Genomic DNA, 18,970 nt, shown 5'->3' with positions numbered 1-18,970 from the left:
CTGAAATTGTATAAAAGATATTTGATATATGCAACATGGAACAATTGCATAAAGGAAAATTGATATTAAAAAATCACATGTTGAATAAGGGTTACCTGTTCAGCATTGGCAAGCTTGAGATGGACAACTGCCTCATCCTTTGTAAGGAGAATACAATTCCATGGAGACCATTCAAAGTACTTGTCCCATCTCACCATGACCAAATCATATAGGTCATCACAGGCACTCAGTGCTGAGTGAGCAGCCCAAATATTCTCAACCAGATACTGGAGGTCTTGTTGCTGTAATTAAAATACGTTAAGCTGATAATAGGATCTGTTCAATGGAGATGTAAAACATACAATTATGCCTTATTGTATTCAACCAATTCTTCTTTCTGATGCAAAGGTTTATCTAAAGGATAACATCAATAGTGGGACTTACAAAAGACCAGTGAGGTCAGTGTTTAAATATATAGTATATATTGTGTTGCTTTTGTGAAATGTGTATATACAGCAAAACTGCTATATTCACTAAGGAGTAACTTGGAAATCTATCTGTGTCGTCACAAAACTCATTTACATGCCTGATTCGCAACATTCCATTGTCATGTCAAGTCCTTTGTCATTTTTACAAATCATATACAAACTTCTTAATGTCATACAGAACTATAAAAGCATTATAAGACCATATACTGTAGAAAGCTTTTGTTCTAAATAAAGATTCTGCGTTACCTTTTTGCAAACTATACTCATTGAGGTAATACTTATGAATACTCAAACATACTTACTCTTCCAATTGGGAGGGCACACCCAGTTGTGGTACCTACTGTATGTAACTATGTAACTGTGAGGAGTTTGAAGTTTGAACCGATTGGAAAGTTCGAGATGCAGCACCTAAGTGTTCTAATCTAAAGGGTAGTTCTGTGCCCAAGTGTTATTTTTTTGTATCCCTCTATATTTTTCTAAAAGACAATGTTTTGTACTATACACTTGTGATATAAAGCTCTGGTCCAATCCCTGAAAAAACGTTATCACTACTATTATCTGTGGAGTAGCACCCAAATTTTTCACCTCAAATATATTTACAAGAAGAACAAATTCTTCCCCCAGTATTCAAACATTTGTGTAATTATGAGACTTTGTGTCCATCAACTTAATTTATCAATTCAATGAGGGGAACCATGTTGTGCAAACATTGCATTGTTATCTAATTGCTTTCTAATTTACTGGAGCGTGGCGGCACAAAGTGTGCAACTTTAATACTGAACAGCCTTTTAATATTTAACACCAACAGTACACATCATAAAATATGACAAACATTTTGACAATAAAAACAGGTGATCAAATTCAATTTTATATGTAATCAAGTAAGAAGATTACACAATATGCTTGGCTATATAACATTACTGCTGTGTTCTTATCAGGCACATATTACAGACACATTCCTAGCCACTTATGAATACAGTATATGTAACATGTCTGCCTATATTAAAAGTGATTCTTACCTGCAACAAGAAGGCAATTCTAGCTCCATCACCATAATCTACTTCTGATTTTTTAAGTTGTTTAAGTAAAATTTTATATTTTGAAAATTCTTCTCTCTGCCGAGCTTCATTGTCTATTTGTGAACATTTGCGACATCTACCCACAGTGCGTGCATTAGCAGATAGAGAAAACTCAGTAGATGGCAGATAGCTTTTGCAACTGGAACAGAAGTATATGTTTTTGCGCAGAACTGCTGGGTCCTGAGGAACCTGAAAAATGTAAATTTGCGAGTCTGTAATTATAGTACCCATAAACTTGAAAGGATTTTACGTCCCTTAGCTATTCCCTTCTGTGTGATGTCCCTGTCTTTTACACAGTAGTTATCCTCTGTGTCCTTCTCTGTTATAGGAAGGTGGGTATTGTATTTATCAATGGTACCTGCATGCCATAGGTACTTGTATGCTATCCCTGTGCTCAATTGCTTACAGGCTCCAATGGCACTGGAGGAGTATACATGTAGCTAGAGTTATGGTAGTTTTGGGGTAGAACCCATATCAACTACATTGTATGCTACAGAGGCTACCGTTTAGGACCTTGTTTTGCTGGTCACTTTGGCTATGAAGTGGTTAATATGGTTCTTACTGTGCTTTTTTTATTCATTTGTATGTGTTTAATTCCTAAGAAAAACAGAAGGACCTGCCATAAAGTATTATTAATAGTCCCGCATGCTGTCTAGTAATTACTTTTATGCAGTCTCATTTTTAAGAAGGGTAAAACTATTGTTCCATTTGTGAAGATCACAAAATACAATATACTGTTTTGAAACAAGTGTAATAAAATAAAAAAATCAATAAAAAAACGAGTAAAACAAGTTGTACATGTAGATGATATTACCTTGAGCAGTCTGGCAACCTCAGGGTTAAAAATGGGAAATTTGATGTATTGCAGGAAAAGTGTTGATATTCTTTTCCTAAGTCCCTCCAAGTTGCAGTTTCGTACCCCACGCATTAGAAGATCAGCCTCTCTGTCAATCAGCTCTACAATCTCCTGGGTTAATTTACAGTCATGTTCCTGAAAAGTTGGCATTCAAATATACAGTAACACGGAAAATGCAATCAAGTTACCACTAGAAGAAATAAACAAATACTTGTATAGTTCTAATTGGTAGCACAGGGAACCAACCGTATTGCATAGGAAATATAGAGTAATTGAAAAAACCACTGCAATAAATAAGCATTCTTGTGATACTTTTAATAGCAAGCTATATAATGTATAGGATCAGTGAACCGTAAAAATACACATGTGATTACTGAAAATCTTTTATGAACTATTAACATTCACAGTTAAATAACAGACTCAAGCAAATAAAATAACTCATGCTTAGTAATACAGAAGCCGATCTCCACAGATCTTAACATTTAGAGATCAAAACTGAATTTAATTTCCCATATAATAGGCTTAGCAGCACTCTTGTAATATCATAAATGTGTATACGAGGCTTTACGGCTTTTAAGGCTTGTGGTCAAAGTAGTTTCACATATACTGTAGGGTATCATTATGTTATGATAATATGCATATTACATTTTGATTCACATTCAAGATGAGACCAGGAAGTGAAGGAATGAAGGTTTTACATGTAACAGATACTCAGCCAGGAGTTTTGTTTACAAACCACATGGTTTTCTCTGGCTTGCTTGCACAAGGGTCAGATCACTTAAGGTCCTTTATAAAGACTTACTGGGATCTACGTATAAAGTTAAAAAAAAAACTATGAAGTTATTTTTGGAAATAGGATTTAGGGAGTAGAGATACTGTATGCATCTATTATAAATTCTGCTTTTCTGTGTGCAATTATTTTCTAATTTCTTAATGTCAAAAAAAACTGCCAGTTCTGAGGTAGAATCAAATTCTATAGGGCACATTTATCAACTGCTGGTACAGGTTTCCTGTCGAAACAGGTACGGTAACTCGCACTTGATAAATGTGCCCCGATATGAATGAGGTAGTGTAAAAAATTTTTTTATCTATGACGTGCCTGGTATGTCATTAGAGCACTATATAGGTTTAAACATATTTAAATTTGTTGCCTTTTAAAAATATACATTTCTAAAGTCAATACACATGTTACAGAACAAAACAAATTAAATCTAAAACCTACCATGCTAGACTGTTTTGGTTGTGGCGCTCAGCTAAAAAACAAAAAAACAACCGTCTGAACAATATTTAAACATTAATGATGTTAACTGAAGATAGGCTGTGACATATTAATAGGCTTACAAAATACATAGCCACATCATGAAAACCGTTTAAAAAACAAAACTTACCTGCACAGTTAACTTAAGTGTTAAAAGTGCATCAAGTCTCTCATCATCGTTGAAGTATTTGGTGTTGATGCTGGCATAGATGTCACGTAGTTCTCTTGCACGGATCGTATACTGAGTATACATTTCAGTAGTTCTTCCATCAAATGCTTTCCATCTTTTGGGCTCACAACACTTAGGAAACATATTGAATGACAATTGACAATTATGATTCACAAAATATTATTAAATTCTGAATGTACATACTTGCGCACCAAAATGAAATCGACATAATTCTTGCAATCATTTTTATCAGTAGTATAAAATAATACTGTACATAGAGCATTTCTCCAAATGGAATTGAAAGTTCTACACAGAACTATAATATTGCACGTGCTACACAAGCACCGTCACGGCCCTGACAAGTTTACAATTTGGCACTGGGAGTTAAAGTGACTTGCCCAAGGTGACAAGGAACTGGGATTTAAACTTGGCTCCCCAGTTTCAAAGTCAGTAGCATCATTGTTTTTAAAGTCAATGGTGCCTATTCTCGTAACTGTGAGATGTGTCACTCCGTGTCTAAAGAGCCCTTTCCGGTCGGATTGGCTTGGTTTGCTATTCTCTCAGCCCTTCTTGCATGTCCAATCTGTGATGAAAATGCTTTTTTTAGACATGATTTCACTACGGCTTTGCCAATCTGATCCGTTTGTCCAAAAAGCTTCCAACTCCATTTTTTTTTTTTTTACAACAACTGAAATTCTTGTAGCTCTGTTATCAACCCCACTTCTAACCACTCGCATTTCTTTTCACGAGATTAACTCAATAGACACTGTTTTGCATCCTTACAAGCAACTAAACCAATTTCTGGACTGCAAAACATGACCTGACTTACTATATATGTGATATTAAGTATTCTATATTCATTTGAGCAATTTTACACTAAAGTAGAACTGATGATGTACATTGTCCAAATAATTTGGTCTCCTATGGAAATATCCATACACCACAAACAGTGCATAGAAACGAGTATCACCACTATTACTAACAATATCAATTAATAGTATAACTAATAATAAAAACAACCAGACTCTGCTGCAGTGTCATTGTTTGCAGTTATTGTATTAACTCACTGCAGCACTCCTTCCATGCACCATAGTAATGTGAAATCACCAGTGGACTCATTAAAAGCTACATATCCCAATTAGCTGCCTATTGACACCCCCCATCAAACACTCACTTCATAAACTAAATCCTGCATGTAAGTGCCAACATGGAACATAAATGTTCATAATTGCCAATCAAAAATATTTGTTTAATAGTACACCTGGCATAAGGTTTTTTTTTTAACCTTTGTGGGTGTTCATTAACCCCCAATCAAAGTAGAAATAGCTTATTGGTAACAAGTGGTGCATACATGTACTGTATATTGACATTTACTATACTGCAGGTTGCATATTATGTTAGAAGATTTTTCACACCACATCTTTCAACATACTGTAATACGAATGGTGCTCGCTCTGTTTACACATAAGGGGAAACCCTTCTTCCTAGTTAACTTTTAAATATTTGAATGGTAAATAAGTAGCTTATTTGTAATGCTACTCATTTGGGAGAATGTACACAATGGGTACCCACATTTTTGGGGACTAAATTTGTGATTGATTTGTTCTGCAGCCTTAATTGTTAATATGTATCTATTAGTGTTCATGAGTCTAATAAGAATGTATGTGGTAACAAATAATACCAACTTAAAATTTAGCATCAAGCATTTATTATGCTCTCTCAAAACCAAACATCAGGCATGATTCCCGGGTACATTTATTGGGGACCCGGTAACTCTGGACGCCAACCTCCTAGGCACATTCTGTCAACGGTTCCTCCACGACCCCCCACCCCCCTTGAAACTCATACAGTAGCAATACCTGCTTGATGGCATACCCGGAAAGGAAAAAACACAAAAAAATGGTTTTATTACACAAAGTACAATGTGATCATACAATGTTACTGAGTCCAAGAGCTAACTCTCTGAGACCCTTATACACGGAGCAGGGGTAACCAAACTGGCTTGACCTTTATTATAGAGCCTGGTTACCTCCTCCCATCACACTCAGCATTGCAGTGCCGGAGAAGCCTAGCCAAGCTGAGGACAAGTTCTAGAGACACAGCCAAGTTCTACAAACAAACGCAGACCCGGCCAGCGGGGAAAGCCAGGCTGCTATATCGAATATAGTACCGTGGTGTCCCTGGACGTGGAGCGGACAGGGTAAGTCTTCCTGAAGCAGGCGCCCTGCAGCTAGTTGAGGCTAGTGTCTCCCATTAGGCCCCCAGTGAATGTGTATTTTTCCCTGTTTTGTGTTATTTTGTATGCCTGCTGGTTTACCAGAATACACCTCATTTTATTCCACAAGCTGTGTCCTGCCTAGTGAAAGTGAAAGGTGTTAAAGGAACTGGTCTCCTGTGACAATTATTATCACTGCATTTTTGTACTTTCTTGATTTTAGAAGAATAGAAGTTCAAATCAGGCCCTCGAATGGTTTGCTTTCTTTTGATAGAATATTAACTCAGAGTGTTTGTAATTTTAAAATCTTCACTTCGCTACAACTATTAAAACATATGTAAGGATGTGTATACATATATATGATGGTTCCGCGCTGTCACTGACATAGGAAGCGCCATACTGTTCTGTTGCCAGTAAGGTCACTGAGTAAGAGTCAGGCTGCGCATGCGCGAGGAAAGCGCGCGAACGGCAACCAATCTGGAGAGACTTTGGGGGTTGCACTCTGAACTCTGAACTGTGGGATAGTCAGCTGAGGCTGGGGACCAATAGGGTGCGAGACTCTGGATAGAGAAGACAGGATGCGTGTGGGCGGTGGGACACACGAGTGAGAGGTGAAGGAGAAAGGTGGCGGAACCTCGTGTGCGCGAGCGGAGGGTCAGTGACCCTTCCGCTTAGGTGAGAGACATTCCCCAGCCCCCAGGAGCATTACCCCTGTCATCGTAGGGTGCCGCTTTTGTAGGGACGGCCGTAGTAGTTAGGGACCCACCCTTTAGTGCGGTACAGCTGCGGAGTTGCGGACGCCATCTTGGTCTGGAGGACAGACCGCACAGCATAACGGAGTGTCGGCGAAAGGCTGGAGCAACACTGGGTACCTGTGTGAAGTGGTGTGGTCACCGTAGTGACCGGAAGGTATCTTTAATCAGCAAGTGCACCTACACCGGTCATCAGGCGCTGATCCCGCCTCCCACTAACTAATTGGGGGCACCAGTGTGCCAGCGTACTATGCTATACAGACACTAGTTACAGGACATACTCCTAGGGAGAGTGGCAGAGCCACCTGTGTACAGAACATTATACCTAACAAGGTGTGGCTGAGCCACTGTGTGTGTGTTACATGATGTGATATATAGAGTATAAGGGTTAAGACGTGTCATGTATACTCTCTAAGCTTTCGTTACATATTGCAATAGTAAAAGGTTGCCTGTTGCACAATACCGTTGTATGTTTCTTACTCAGGGCAGATTCTCTAATATGGGGATCCTGGGTAAGTGGAGGCGCTGCACCATGATAGTTAAGGGTATGACCCCAGGCTCTCCCATGGCGGAGGCTCAGAGCTCCTGAAACCACAGGTATACACAGCACACCAGTAGTTCCCTTAGATCTGGGATTCACAAAAAGGGCTACACATATAGTAAACAACGAACAATACAATTGCAGCTGAAAATCTGACAATATCTGTTTCTTGGCCAATTAGTTCTCCTCAGTGTTTGAAATGCTGATGTTGTTTACCCACGTACAATGATTTATTAGCTGCAAAATAGATGGTAACTGACTTGGTCATGCTGAGCAAGTAATGAACTCTCTACTGGGTTGTGCTTTTGACCATGTGCTTTAATCAGTATTGCTGTTACTGCAGTAAAGAACTTCATAGGCTTTGAAAAGTCATAATGATTTCCGGACACCTGACAGTTTTTACTAGATATACAAATGCATGCCATTTTGTCACATAACTTTATCAGAAAAAAGAAAATCACAATTTGGTATAAATAAATCCCCACGCGAAACAGTGAATTTTCACACTAGCTGAAGGAAGGTTTAGGCTGTTTCTGGAGAAACAGAAATTAGAAGGATTGACACTGGATTTCTATGTTGATCTGACTCTCTTATGAATATTACAACTCAAACATGACTGCTTGATTTCTGTAAAGGGTGAAAGGGGTCCATAGAGTACTCCAAAATGTAAAGCTGCATGCAGGATACATTTTATCTAAAGGCTCAACAACTATAACCTATAAAATCTACCTAAAACATATTTTCAATCACATTGTTTACAAAGTTCTTAATATGATGAGTCTAATGAATGTTATAAATAAAGCAAGCCTTGATAATGTAATCATACAGTATAACCACAAAGTTAAATGTCCTTAGTTGCTAATTATTAGAAAATGATGTCCGGCAATAGCATCAACAATCAGTGGAAGGAAAACATTAGCACACCTTAAAAAGTTTCAGTGCAGCATTTTATTGTCCTACGTATAACATAATGTGCAACACAAATAGTACATGGAGGTCATTACCTTCCAGTTTAGCATGCAACAAGCTTAGGAAAAACAAAGGTTTTCACAATATTTAAAGAGCTGTGAGCTTTTTCCAAGTACAGCTAAACCCCGTTATAACGCGCCTCGCTATACCGTGATTCGGTTATAACGCGGTTTTCCCATGGCTCCCGTTTAAAAAAAAAAAAAAAAAAAATTTTTTTTTTTTTTTTTGCACACTGCACACACTGCACACACTGCACACACTGCACACACTGCACACACTGCACACACTGCACACACTGCACACACTCACTGCACACACACTGCTCATTGCTCACACTGCACACTGCTCACACTGCACACACTGACACACTACACACACACTGCACACACACTGCACACACTGCACACTGCACACACACTGCACACACACTGCACACTGCTCATTGCTCACACTGCACACACACTGCTCACACTGACACACACTGCTCATTGCTCACACTGCTCATTGCTCACACTGCACACACCTCACACTGCACACACACTGCTCACACTGCACACACACTGACACACTGCTCATTGCTCACACTGCACACACACTGCTCACACTCTGCTCACACTGACACACACTGCTCATTGCTCACACTGCACACACTGACACACTGCACACACACTGCTCACACTGACACACACTGCACACTGCACACACACTGCTCATTGCTCACACTGCACACACTGACACACTGCTCATTGCTCACACTGCACACACACTGCTCACACTGACACACACTGCTCATTGCTCACACTGCACACACTGACACACTGCTCACACTGCACACACACTGACACACACTGCACACTACACACACACTGCTCATTGCTCACACTGCACACACTGACACACTGCTCATTGCTCACACTGCACACACACTGCTCACACTGACACACACTGCTCATTGCTCACACTGCACACACTGACACACTGCTCACACTGCACACACACTGACACACTGCTCACACACTGACACACACTGCTCATTGCTCACACTGCACACACTGCACACACTGCTCATTGCACACTGCACACACACTGCTCACACTGACACACACACACACACACACACTACACTTATACATAAATCAGCCTTACCTTACCTTGGGGATGATTTTTGAGGCATGTGGCTGCAGGGTGGGGGTGGTGCTGCGGTGGAGGGGGATGATGGCTGCTGAGGGGGATGATGGCTGCTGCGGGGGCCCCCGATGCTGCGGGGGCTGGTGGGATGGCCCGGTGCAGCGCGGGGGGGCATGGGGGGGGGGGGGGAGGGCAGGACGACCATGCGCTACGGCAGGGCCAGGGGGCCCTGTATTGCGGCGCGAGGGCCCTGTGCTGCGGCGGGGGGAGCCGGACCGGAGGGGAATCCCCCCTCCCATCTCCTGTCACGCGGTGGCAGGGGGAGCCGGACCGGAGGGGAATCCCCCCTCCCATCTCCTGTCACGCGGTGGCAGGGGGAGCCGGACCGGAGGGGAATCCCCCCTCCCATCTCCTGTCACGCGGTGGCAGGGGGAGCCGGAACCGGAGGGGAATCCCCCCTCCCATCTCCTGTCACGCGGTGGCAGGGGGAAGCCGGGACCGCGGGTAAAAACACTGATGCGGCGGCCATTTTTTTTTTTAAATTAGCGCGACCCCGTTAGTAACGCGGTGGTCTCGGGGTGGACCCCGAGGACCGCGTTATAACGGGGTTTAGCTGTATTACTTGGTCTGCCATATTGGTTTTTTTGTGGTGATCATCCTTACCAGCTAACCTTATTCCCAACCATAGAGAGGCTTCTACAGTGTGGAAAAGGGGACATTAGTGGAGAGTTTCTGGCAAGCTTCTATAATTACAGTAGGGTTCCTATAAAAGTTGTCATTATCTAAACAGAGGAAACTTTGAATGTTTTAAAATGTAGTGATATTTATTATTGCTTTATGGTTATGCACATTGCTGTATATTCAGTGAAATGTGATATGATGGTTATGAAGGCATGCAGCGTTCATGTCTTCATGACCACTGCAGTTATTAAGGGGTTAATACATTTTTATATTTGTATATGCCATTTTTTTTGGTCTATAACAAAAGCCATTGTCAATCGTTATTGCCATCATTTTTTATATATCTTTAGGTTATTAGGTAAATAATATGTCAAGACCATAGAAATAATGGTATTATGACACATCAAAATCCCTCATTAGCTCCTTTAGTATAACACTTGTTTGCTGGAATCTGCGGTAAAAGACGGTTTTGAAGTACAATGTTGCTTCATTTACATTTCCTCTATGTCCAAGTTAAAACTTTACTGACCTTGTTCAAAAGGAACTGTATGGCCGTTTGCTGGTTTTCTTCATCTGCATCTATTTTGTGCCTTCCAATAGAGGCTATCAACTGTGTTTCCTGCTCTAGAAGAGCACATAGGGCTGCTTTCCTTTCGGCACCAGTGTAAGATTGGTTAATGCGATCCACTTCTTCCAGTCTCCATACTAGAAATGATAAAATATCATTTTTAAGAGCACAGATACAAATATATTATACATAAAGTAACTTTTTTTTTTTAAAACAGCACACACATAAAATGAAATATCAATACTAATATTGAATCCCACATAAATATACAAAATGTTTTGGGCCCCAGATTTTCTCCTGAAATAGTAAAATGTGCAAGTTGGATATTTCTAATATTAAAACTTTTTATTTTTGTGTTCTGCTTGTACTGGATGTGGTCCACAGATCTTCTTTTTCAAACAACATATGTGATCAGCAGTCCCTTTTTAATTTGTCCCTTGTTACACACACATACTGTATTTCAAAGGAAAAAAAGGATATTGTTTCAGTTATTTTCTTTTCCTGGAAACCTTCCACGGCAGAGGGCGCCATCTGTTTCCGATAGGACAGGAAATCTTTCTGCAGGTGGCTCCTCCTATAAGTAACTCCTCCTCTAATCTATCTGCAGACAGACTTTGGATTTCCCTGTAATATGTAATAGACATAGTTAAAGACTCAAGAGTAGGGGAAATACCTGTATGCCCACTGCAATGGAAGGATTCCAGATAAAGAAAATGACAGTGAGTCAAACACGTCTCTCCTTCTGTACAATCCCAATGGCAATGGGCACACTTTGAACCTGCCCAATAAATAAGGATAAAGGATAATAATCTCCCATAAATATTCAATGGCAAACCCTTGTGTGTGTGTGTGTGTATATGTATATATATCTATGTATATGTATATATATCTATGTCTTAAAAAATTAATAAACAAAAAATAATAATGAAGGGAACACCAAAAAGGTGACCCACAAAAGCACACATTCCTTTGATGTTGTTTTTGTAATCTAAAGGCTTTTTTTTGTGTTCACTGTCCTCTAGGGACTGGAACAGTTCAGTAAGTGTGCTTTCCCGTCCACAGAGAGTTAATTCCTCAAAGAGAAGCCAGTAGCAGCTGCTAACTAATGGAGTTAATCAGTCTGGTCTGAGTGAACAAGGGCAGACTGAAAGCTGCTATGCTGAGAGACTGTTTTCCCCAGAGAAGGGGCGAGATAGAAGTGCTCCCTAGCTGTGGAAGCTGGAATAGAGGACCTACACAGGAGTTTCTCTGGGTTCGACGTGGACTGAGTTCCCTTAGGAAGAAAGGGGGAGAGACCGTGCTGAAGCAGGGACGTCTGCTCCAAAAGGACTGAGATAAGCAAAACCCTTATTATTGTATGCAGATACTGTGTTACACTGTACGTCACACCACGCATCTTAATCCCGGTAAGTGAGTTACAGAGGCCTCACGCAATCCTCCAGCATTTAATTTAAATGCCTTAGGGAAGAACTTGGGACCTCTGCAACCACCCCCGCCTCCCCCCAGGATAATCTCACGCACTCCTTGCTTTGATCATAGTGCCTGCTACTCTCCAATTGTTTCACGGTGATGTGATGGCTATGATAAACAGGTTTTTTTAACGTCAACATTCCCATAAGAATGCTCTGCAGTCGCGCAAATGTGGGCTTTGTGATGACAGTTAAGACTAAGGGGCCTAATCACTTGTAGCCGAGCTTCCCCCCCCCCCCTCCCCTTACCTCGGTGCCAGGCGGGGGAGGTTGCAGGCTATCAATTGGAGCACCAGTGCTCTGTGGCGGCCCGGGTAAGCCAGGCACCGCCATGTTGACTGCTCAGGCATGCGCAGTGCGATCCTCATGCATGCGCCATAGAACAGAGTGAGGCGGCCATTACAGACGGCTCTGCATGGGACTAGAGGTCCCAGCAGCCTCAGGGGCTGCTAACCATGTGGGGCAGGATCGCCAATAGAGCTAAGGCATCCATGCTAGGAGTAGGAGAGGAGTTTGACGTGAAGGAAGAGGTGCTACCAAGTGATGACTCGGGTACAACCCAGGCTCCCAGCTGCGGAGGCTCAGACCTCGTGTGAGCCACAGGTAAAGCAGCACACACACCCACTTGCCACCATATCTCCTAGGGGATGGGGGAAGGTGCGCTACACCTGTAAACCAATATCTGACAGTTTGCCAGTCCTGACAGCTAGAGAGGCGCAATATCCTGACGTTGAACTTAGAATTATGAAAATAAACCGTATATTTAAAAGCGCAGAAGCAAATACAGTCTATAGAATTTGCATAATTATAATAAACGTTACATTTGTTTAAATGATATAAAGCAGCAAGTTTGCTTTTTTTTTCAGCACTGGAATCGGTGGGTCTTCCGGACCTTAACTGTGAAATCTTTTACTTTGGGGGCCGGCCGGTTCCCATGATACTTATCAGTGTAGTAACCAGTGTTCTCTTCCCCTGGAATTCAATATGGCCACCAAATCTAGCGGGCAATGGAAAGACATAATTTCTGGCTTCCTATTATACTGACATTTAAATACCCAGGTGGTAACACCAATAAATAAACCAGTAAGTATCTAGTGAACTAATGGGTCCCCATGGCTAAAACAACACAGTTCAGTTTTGAAGGACGCCCGGTTACAATGCAGTAAAAAAAAGTGTTTGGGTGGGATTATTACTTTAATCTCTCTGGCTAACGAACTACGTCAAATATAACTGCTTCTGATGTATTCGCAAAAAAAAATGTGAATATAATTGAAGTGGATGAAGGTACTGTACATTGTTTTTTGCTTGGATACGATGACACATACAAATTATAATCAAATTTAACAGAGGGAAAAAATGTATTCAGGTATTTTTTTTTAAATTGGACACAACTTCACAATAGGAGAATCAGGTAGAAGCTATTTATTTGTTTGAAAGGCAAGTATTTTTTCTAAAGAAAACTAGTTTCATAAGTTTTTGTTTCAGTGCTCAATCAAATATCCTCACAGGAACTCCTGCGGCATTACTTTGTTGAAGATTTTGCTTCAAAGATAGTAATGATGCTGCTTTGATGATTGATTTAGTTAGGCTTGTGGTTCTAGGCAGATAATTTCAATAGCATGATTATATATTGGCACTGCAATGTTTTTTAATTAAAATTCTATGTGGAGTAAGACAAAACTTATAAACGTCTCACTTTTACCAGTGATGAAGAAATGCTTTTATGTATGCAGAGAGAACAACAAATGAATCACACTTATAGCAAGCAACTGTAGTTTAACTCTTTCTAAGTCCAAGTCTGCAAGATATGATGTAGTTATCTTTGTGAATGATCTCAGTTAACACAACGTTTTTTTTACCAGATAAAAAGGCCGGAGTGAATTTACAAACATTGAGTAGGTAAAAACGGTATCCTTTTTACACAGTTATGTGCGCCCATAAAGACGGACACATCCACTAAATAAATCTCAGAGTGCGATGGATTTAACAATCAAGGTAGTTGAATATAGTGTGCATGTGACATATATTACAGGAGTATTTGACTCTCATATTTACTCAAAGGTATACTGTATAACAAAAATAAAATAAAAGCTAGAGCAGGAGTCAATGTGTGGAGGTCTGGTTAGAGGACTAAAAAATCCAACTAGTAGCCGCCCAAAGCAACTTTCATAAATTTGGCAGGTGTGAGGATAGCTGAATATTCGTGTACCCGTGAAGTCATCAGGGAGGAACTATCCTGCATGACTGGGTATGAGCATGAGCTGTGACAGGGTCACAATAGACCGATGGTAAGGACAAATCCAAATCAGTACCCCAGTTGTATAACGGCACTCGATCGAAACAACACTGTGCCGAGTGGTAAATAAACGAGAGCTCCTTGCAGAGGGGAGCCTGCACAAAGAAGTAAGCTCTAAGTGGATGTGTTGTCACATAAAAATCTGTGAATTGAATCACAGCTGGGGTAACGCTCCAAGGTAAGGCTATATGGTACACATCCCATGACTCCCAGTAATATCCACACTGACCTGAGCTACAAAGTTACAGTAAAATAGAACAAAATATAAAATCTGGGATTCTAATGTGATGATCAGAGGTCTATCAGGCAACATGGAGATTACAACAACCGTGCATAGGTATGGAGCGGGATACCGTAGCATCAAAGTAACTGTCCAGAATGTTTGACGCAGATCACTGACGTCACAACTAGGCGACCCCTAGTTGTGACATCAGTGGTTTGCGACAAACATTCTCTGCTTTTGCTTTTATTTTTGTTATTTGTACCTTTCCCCATTTATTTTATACACGTGTAATAAAAGTTAGATTTTAACTCTATTACCACTCAATATCTCATCCCACAAGTACTGAGTGCACCCAATAGGGCTTGTTTTTTTTCTCACGTGCTATATATTGTATGTAATCATCCTTAGTGCACCTTACCAGTCCTCATTTACTTTACGTTGAAGCGAGCACGCCATTTGTTTTGTCTTCCGGTAGCACAAGGTGTCGCTGAAACCTCCAAGTAATTATGGGCCTATAACTTTCTTTAACTTGTTCAATAAACTTTAGTTCAAAAAATGAAAAGTTAGAAATAAATTAGCTCAATATGAAATATTGGATTCATATAATCTAATTTTCGTTTATTGGGCGGGATTGAGGCTTTAAAGTACTGTATGCCTTTGTAACTATTTTGAGGCAAAATTCTAAAAAAAGGGTGTAACGTTCCTTTAACATCAGACTACAGGCACAAATTATTCAATTAACCCATAACCTCCGAGATTTCTAAAGTATTAAGAAAGTGGCTTACAGTATTTTAAAAACTGATCTTGAACTCTTAATTCAGCATATACGGTTTTAAGAATGTAATGTGCAAGATAGTAAAGTCAGCTGAATGGATGATTGACTATTACCTCTCAGTATTCCACCCAGATAACGTGTTTGGGGCACAGAGAGGAGGGCAAGATAGTCTTAACATTTCCTTATAGCACAGAACAAATGCAGTCATTTAGAATTGACTGATGAGAGTAAGCCATACAACAGCAGTCTATATAAGAACTGTACAAAGAGCTGATGAGAAGTATTTTTCCCACCCTGCATATGTAAAACATAAAATATACTTACGTTCCAGTGCATGATAGAGAAGTTCAAAATCTTCCTTTGTTTTTGGATTCATTCGGCGCTCAAAATCTCTTCTCAAGCGATCTTCTTTCTCTTTTCTTTTCCTTAGTTCCTCTTTCTCTTCCCATTCCAGCCTCAGCCTCCTCTGTTCTCTCAATTGCTGCACCACTGTTCTGGCATGGAAACGTCGCAAATAGGTCTGTATCACTATTACCTAAATGACGTGAACACAGGAGACTCCTTTTCTCTTTTTCATAATGAGAATTAGGTTTTGTTTGTAACATTATTAATGGATTCAATAACCAAAGCCACGCACCATTATGTAGACAAGAGACATTATGCTACCACATTCACAAAGAGCAATCAAATTAGGAAAAATTGAAAACTGAATTGCAATAGAAAGTAAGATCAACCCTAAAAAGTTATTTACGTACATTAATAACAAAAAGATAAGAAAAGGGAATTAGGGCTCTTTCAGTGTGAGATGCGCAGGCAAATTATTGAAGATAAGGAGAAGGCGAAGTATTAAATAAATTATCTGCCTCTGTATTTACCAAGGAGGAGTCAATTGCACAAATATTGAAACAGGAGAAAGCGATAATCCCAATATTAACTAACATTTTGTTAACCGAGGAAGAAGTGCATAGGCGCATTGATAAAATGAAGGTAAATAAAGCACCTGGCCCTGATGACATGCATCCAAGAGTTCTTAAAGAGCTAAGTTTAAAAATAGCCAAACCATTATATTTAATATCCATTTCCACCGGCTCAGTACCACAAGATTGTCATAAAGCAGACATGGTGCCTATATTTAAAAAAGGGTCACAACCATGGAATTACAGACATGTAGGCCAGATATCAATAGTGGGGAAGCTACTTAAAGGTTCAGTAAGGGACAATATTCAGGAATACATAATGTATAACAAAATTATTAGCAATAATCATCATGGATGTATGAGGGATAAGTCATGCCAAACTAACGTTATTAGTTTCTTTAAGGAAGTACGTAGTAATTTAGACCAGTATAATGCAGTTGATGTGGTCTACTTTGATTTTACAAAGGCTTTTGACACAGTGCCACACAAAAGGTTAGTGTACAAAATACAGGAAATTGGTCTGGGTAAAAATATTTACACTTGGATTGAAAACTGGTTGAAGGATAGACAACAGAGAGTTGTCATAAATATAACCTTTTCGGGGCTAAAATTCGATACTGGAACTGCTGCTTTTTAACTTGTTTATTAATTACCTTGAGGTTGGCATAGAGAGCAAGGTCTCCATTTTTGCTAATGACGCTAAATTATGTAAGGTAGTATAATCGGAACAGGATGTAATATCTCTACAGAACTTGGATTAACTGGAAACTTTGGCATTTAAATGGCTGTTGAGGTTTAGCACATATACATGTAAGGTTATGCATTTGGGAAAACCACAAATAAGTGGCCAAGAGAGGTCACTAAAAGTCCCTATAGATTGCACTCATTCCATAGTATAATGTATATCAAAAAGTACCAGTTAGATAACTAGTACCAATAGTATGGTAGTATATATATAGACCAACTGGGAAATAACCACATAATCTAAACTATAACTTGACAAACAAATACAACAATTTTAATACATAATAAAATCAGACGAAATGCATAAAATTGCAGCTAAATCTCCTCTCCGCCCAGGCTGAGAAGGAAATGGCCTGGTCTCAGCGGAAATTTTACGAAAAAGCAAACAAGCCTGACACACTACTTGCCAATAAGCTAAGAAACAAGCTTCCAAATTACCACATTCACGCAATTCGAAACCACAAAGGCGACCTAACCTCCATTCCTGGGAAAATTGTAGAAGATTTTAAAAAGTACTATGAAAAGCTATATAATGGCGATAAGGTCACCCACAATGCTAGAACAGGAGAGTCGTTAAAGACCTTCCTCAAAGAGGCGAATCTACCGATCTTGGAGGTAAGCGAGAGGGAGGCGCTCCAAGCAGACTTTACGATAGAGGAGCTGTCTGCGGTCATCAAAGCGCTAAAACCTGCCAAAGCACCAGGGCCGGATGGCTTTTCAAATTTATACTACAAAAAGTATGTCAAAATACTAGCTCCCCACATGCTAAAGCTATTCAACGAAATTCTAGCAGAGTCCTCATTCCCAGCACAAATGCTACAAGCCTCAATCTCTGTGATCCATAAACCGGGAAAGGACCCGGCAGACTGTAAGAGCTACCAGCCCATTTCACTGATTAACTCAGATATAAAAATTTACTCCAAACTTATAGCCAACAGGGTGGGTATTGTCCTTCCCAAGTTAATTCACACGGATCAATCAGGTGGGGTTTATCGGAGGAAGGCAAGCGGCAGACAATACCAGGAGAATCATTGATTTGATCGATCTGGCCCAAAAGAAAAACATACACTCCATAGTGTTAAGTCTGGACGCTGAGAAAGCCTTCGATATGATAGACTGGCCCTACCTAACAGAAACATTGAGAGCGTTTGGCTTTGAGGGACGCCTCCTGCAAGCCATCCGCGCGTTATACGAAAGCCCTACAGCGAGAGTGAGACATCAGGGCTTCCCCTCAGACCAATTTGCAATCAGGAGCGGAACTAGGCAGGGGTGCCCGCTGTCGCCACTGCTGTTTGCCTTGTGCATAGAGCCCTAAGCGGCACACATTAGAAATAGCCCAGACATCTCTGGAATCCCAGTGGGAGAACAGATACACAAAGCCGCCCTATACGCCGATGATGTATTCAACATCCTGGGCAAATTCAACCAAATTTCGGGGTTTAAGATCAATCAGTCCAAATTCGAAGCCCTCAATATCAATTTACCAAAAGAAGTAGAAAAACTGATTGACCTTAATTTTAACTTTAATTGGCAAGCCTCCGCTATTAAATATTTAGGGGTATATCTCACAAGGGACTACAAAACATTAAATAAAGCAAACTTTCCCAGGGTAATTAAGACACTGGGTGAGGATCTCAGGACTTGGATGAAGGGGAGTATTTCATGGATTGGGAGGATACATAGCGTGAAAATGAATCTCCTCCCAAAGATGTTATATCTTTTCCAGAGTCTCCCTATCCCTTTGGTACAAGCTGACATCCTCTTCCTACAGTCACAAATCATGAAATGTATCTGGAATAAGAAAAACCCAAGAATTGCTAAGGGTATTTTAAAGCTACCCACAATAAGGGGAGGTTTAGCGGT

At 40.3% G+C, this 18,970-nt stretch overlaps 1 protein-coding gene across 1 annotated transcript in view; it reads right to left on the bottom strand.

Annotated features, from left to right (window-relative positions):
* The window catches only part of IQUB (IQ motif and ubiquitin domain containing), a 52,632-nt gene that overhangs the window by 1,484 nt on the left and 32,178 nt on the right, over positions 1–18,970 (bottom strand). The window contains 6 exon segments of the mRNA XM_075599899.1: positions 96–281; positions 1,487–1,735; positions 2,361–2,537; positions 3,791–3,961; positions 10,645–10,820; positions 15,771–15,981. Of these exon segments, the coding sequence (XP_075456014.1) occupies positions 96–281; positions 1,487–1,735; positions 2,361–2,537; positions 3,791–3,961; positions 10,645–10,820; positions 15,771–15,981 (1,170 nt within the window).

The sequence above is a fragment of the Ascaphus truei genome, chromosome 5, assembly GCF_040206685.1.
Source record: "Ascaphus truei isolate aAscTru1 chromosome 5, aAscTru1.hap1, whole genome shotgun sequence".
NCBI lineage: Eukaryota > Metazoa > Chordata > Amphibia > Anura > Ascaphidae > Ascaphus > Ascaphus truei.
This window is presented reverse-complemented; position numbering and strand designations above follow the sequence as displayed.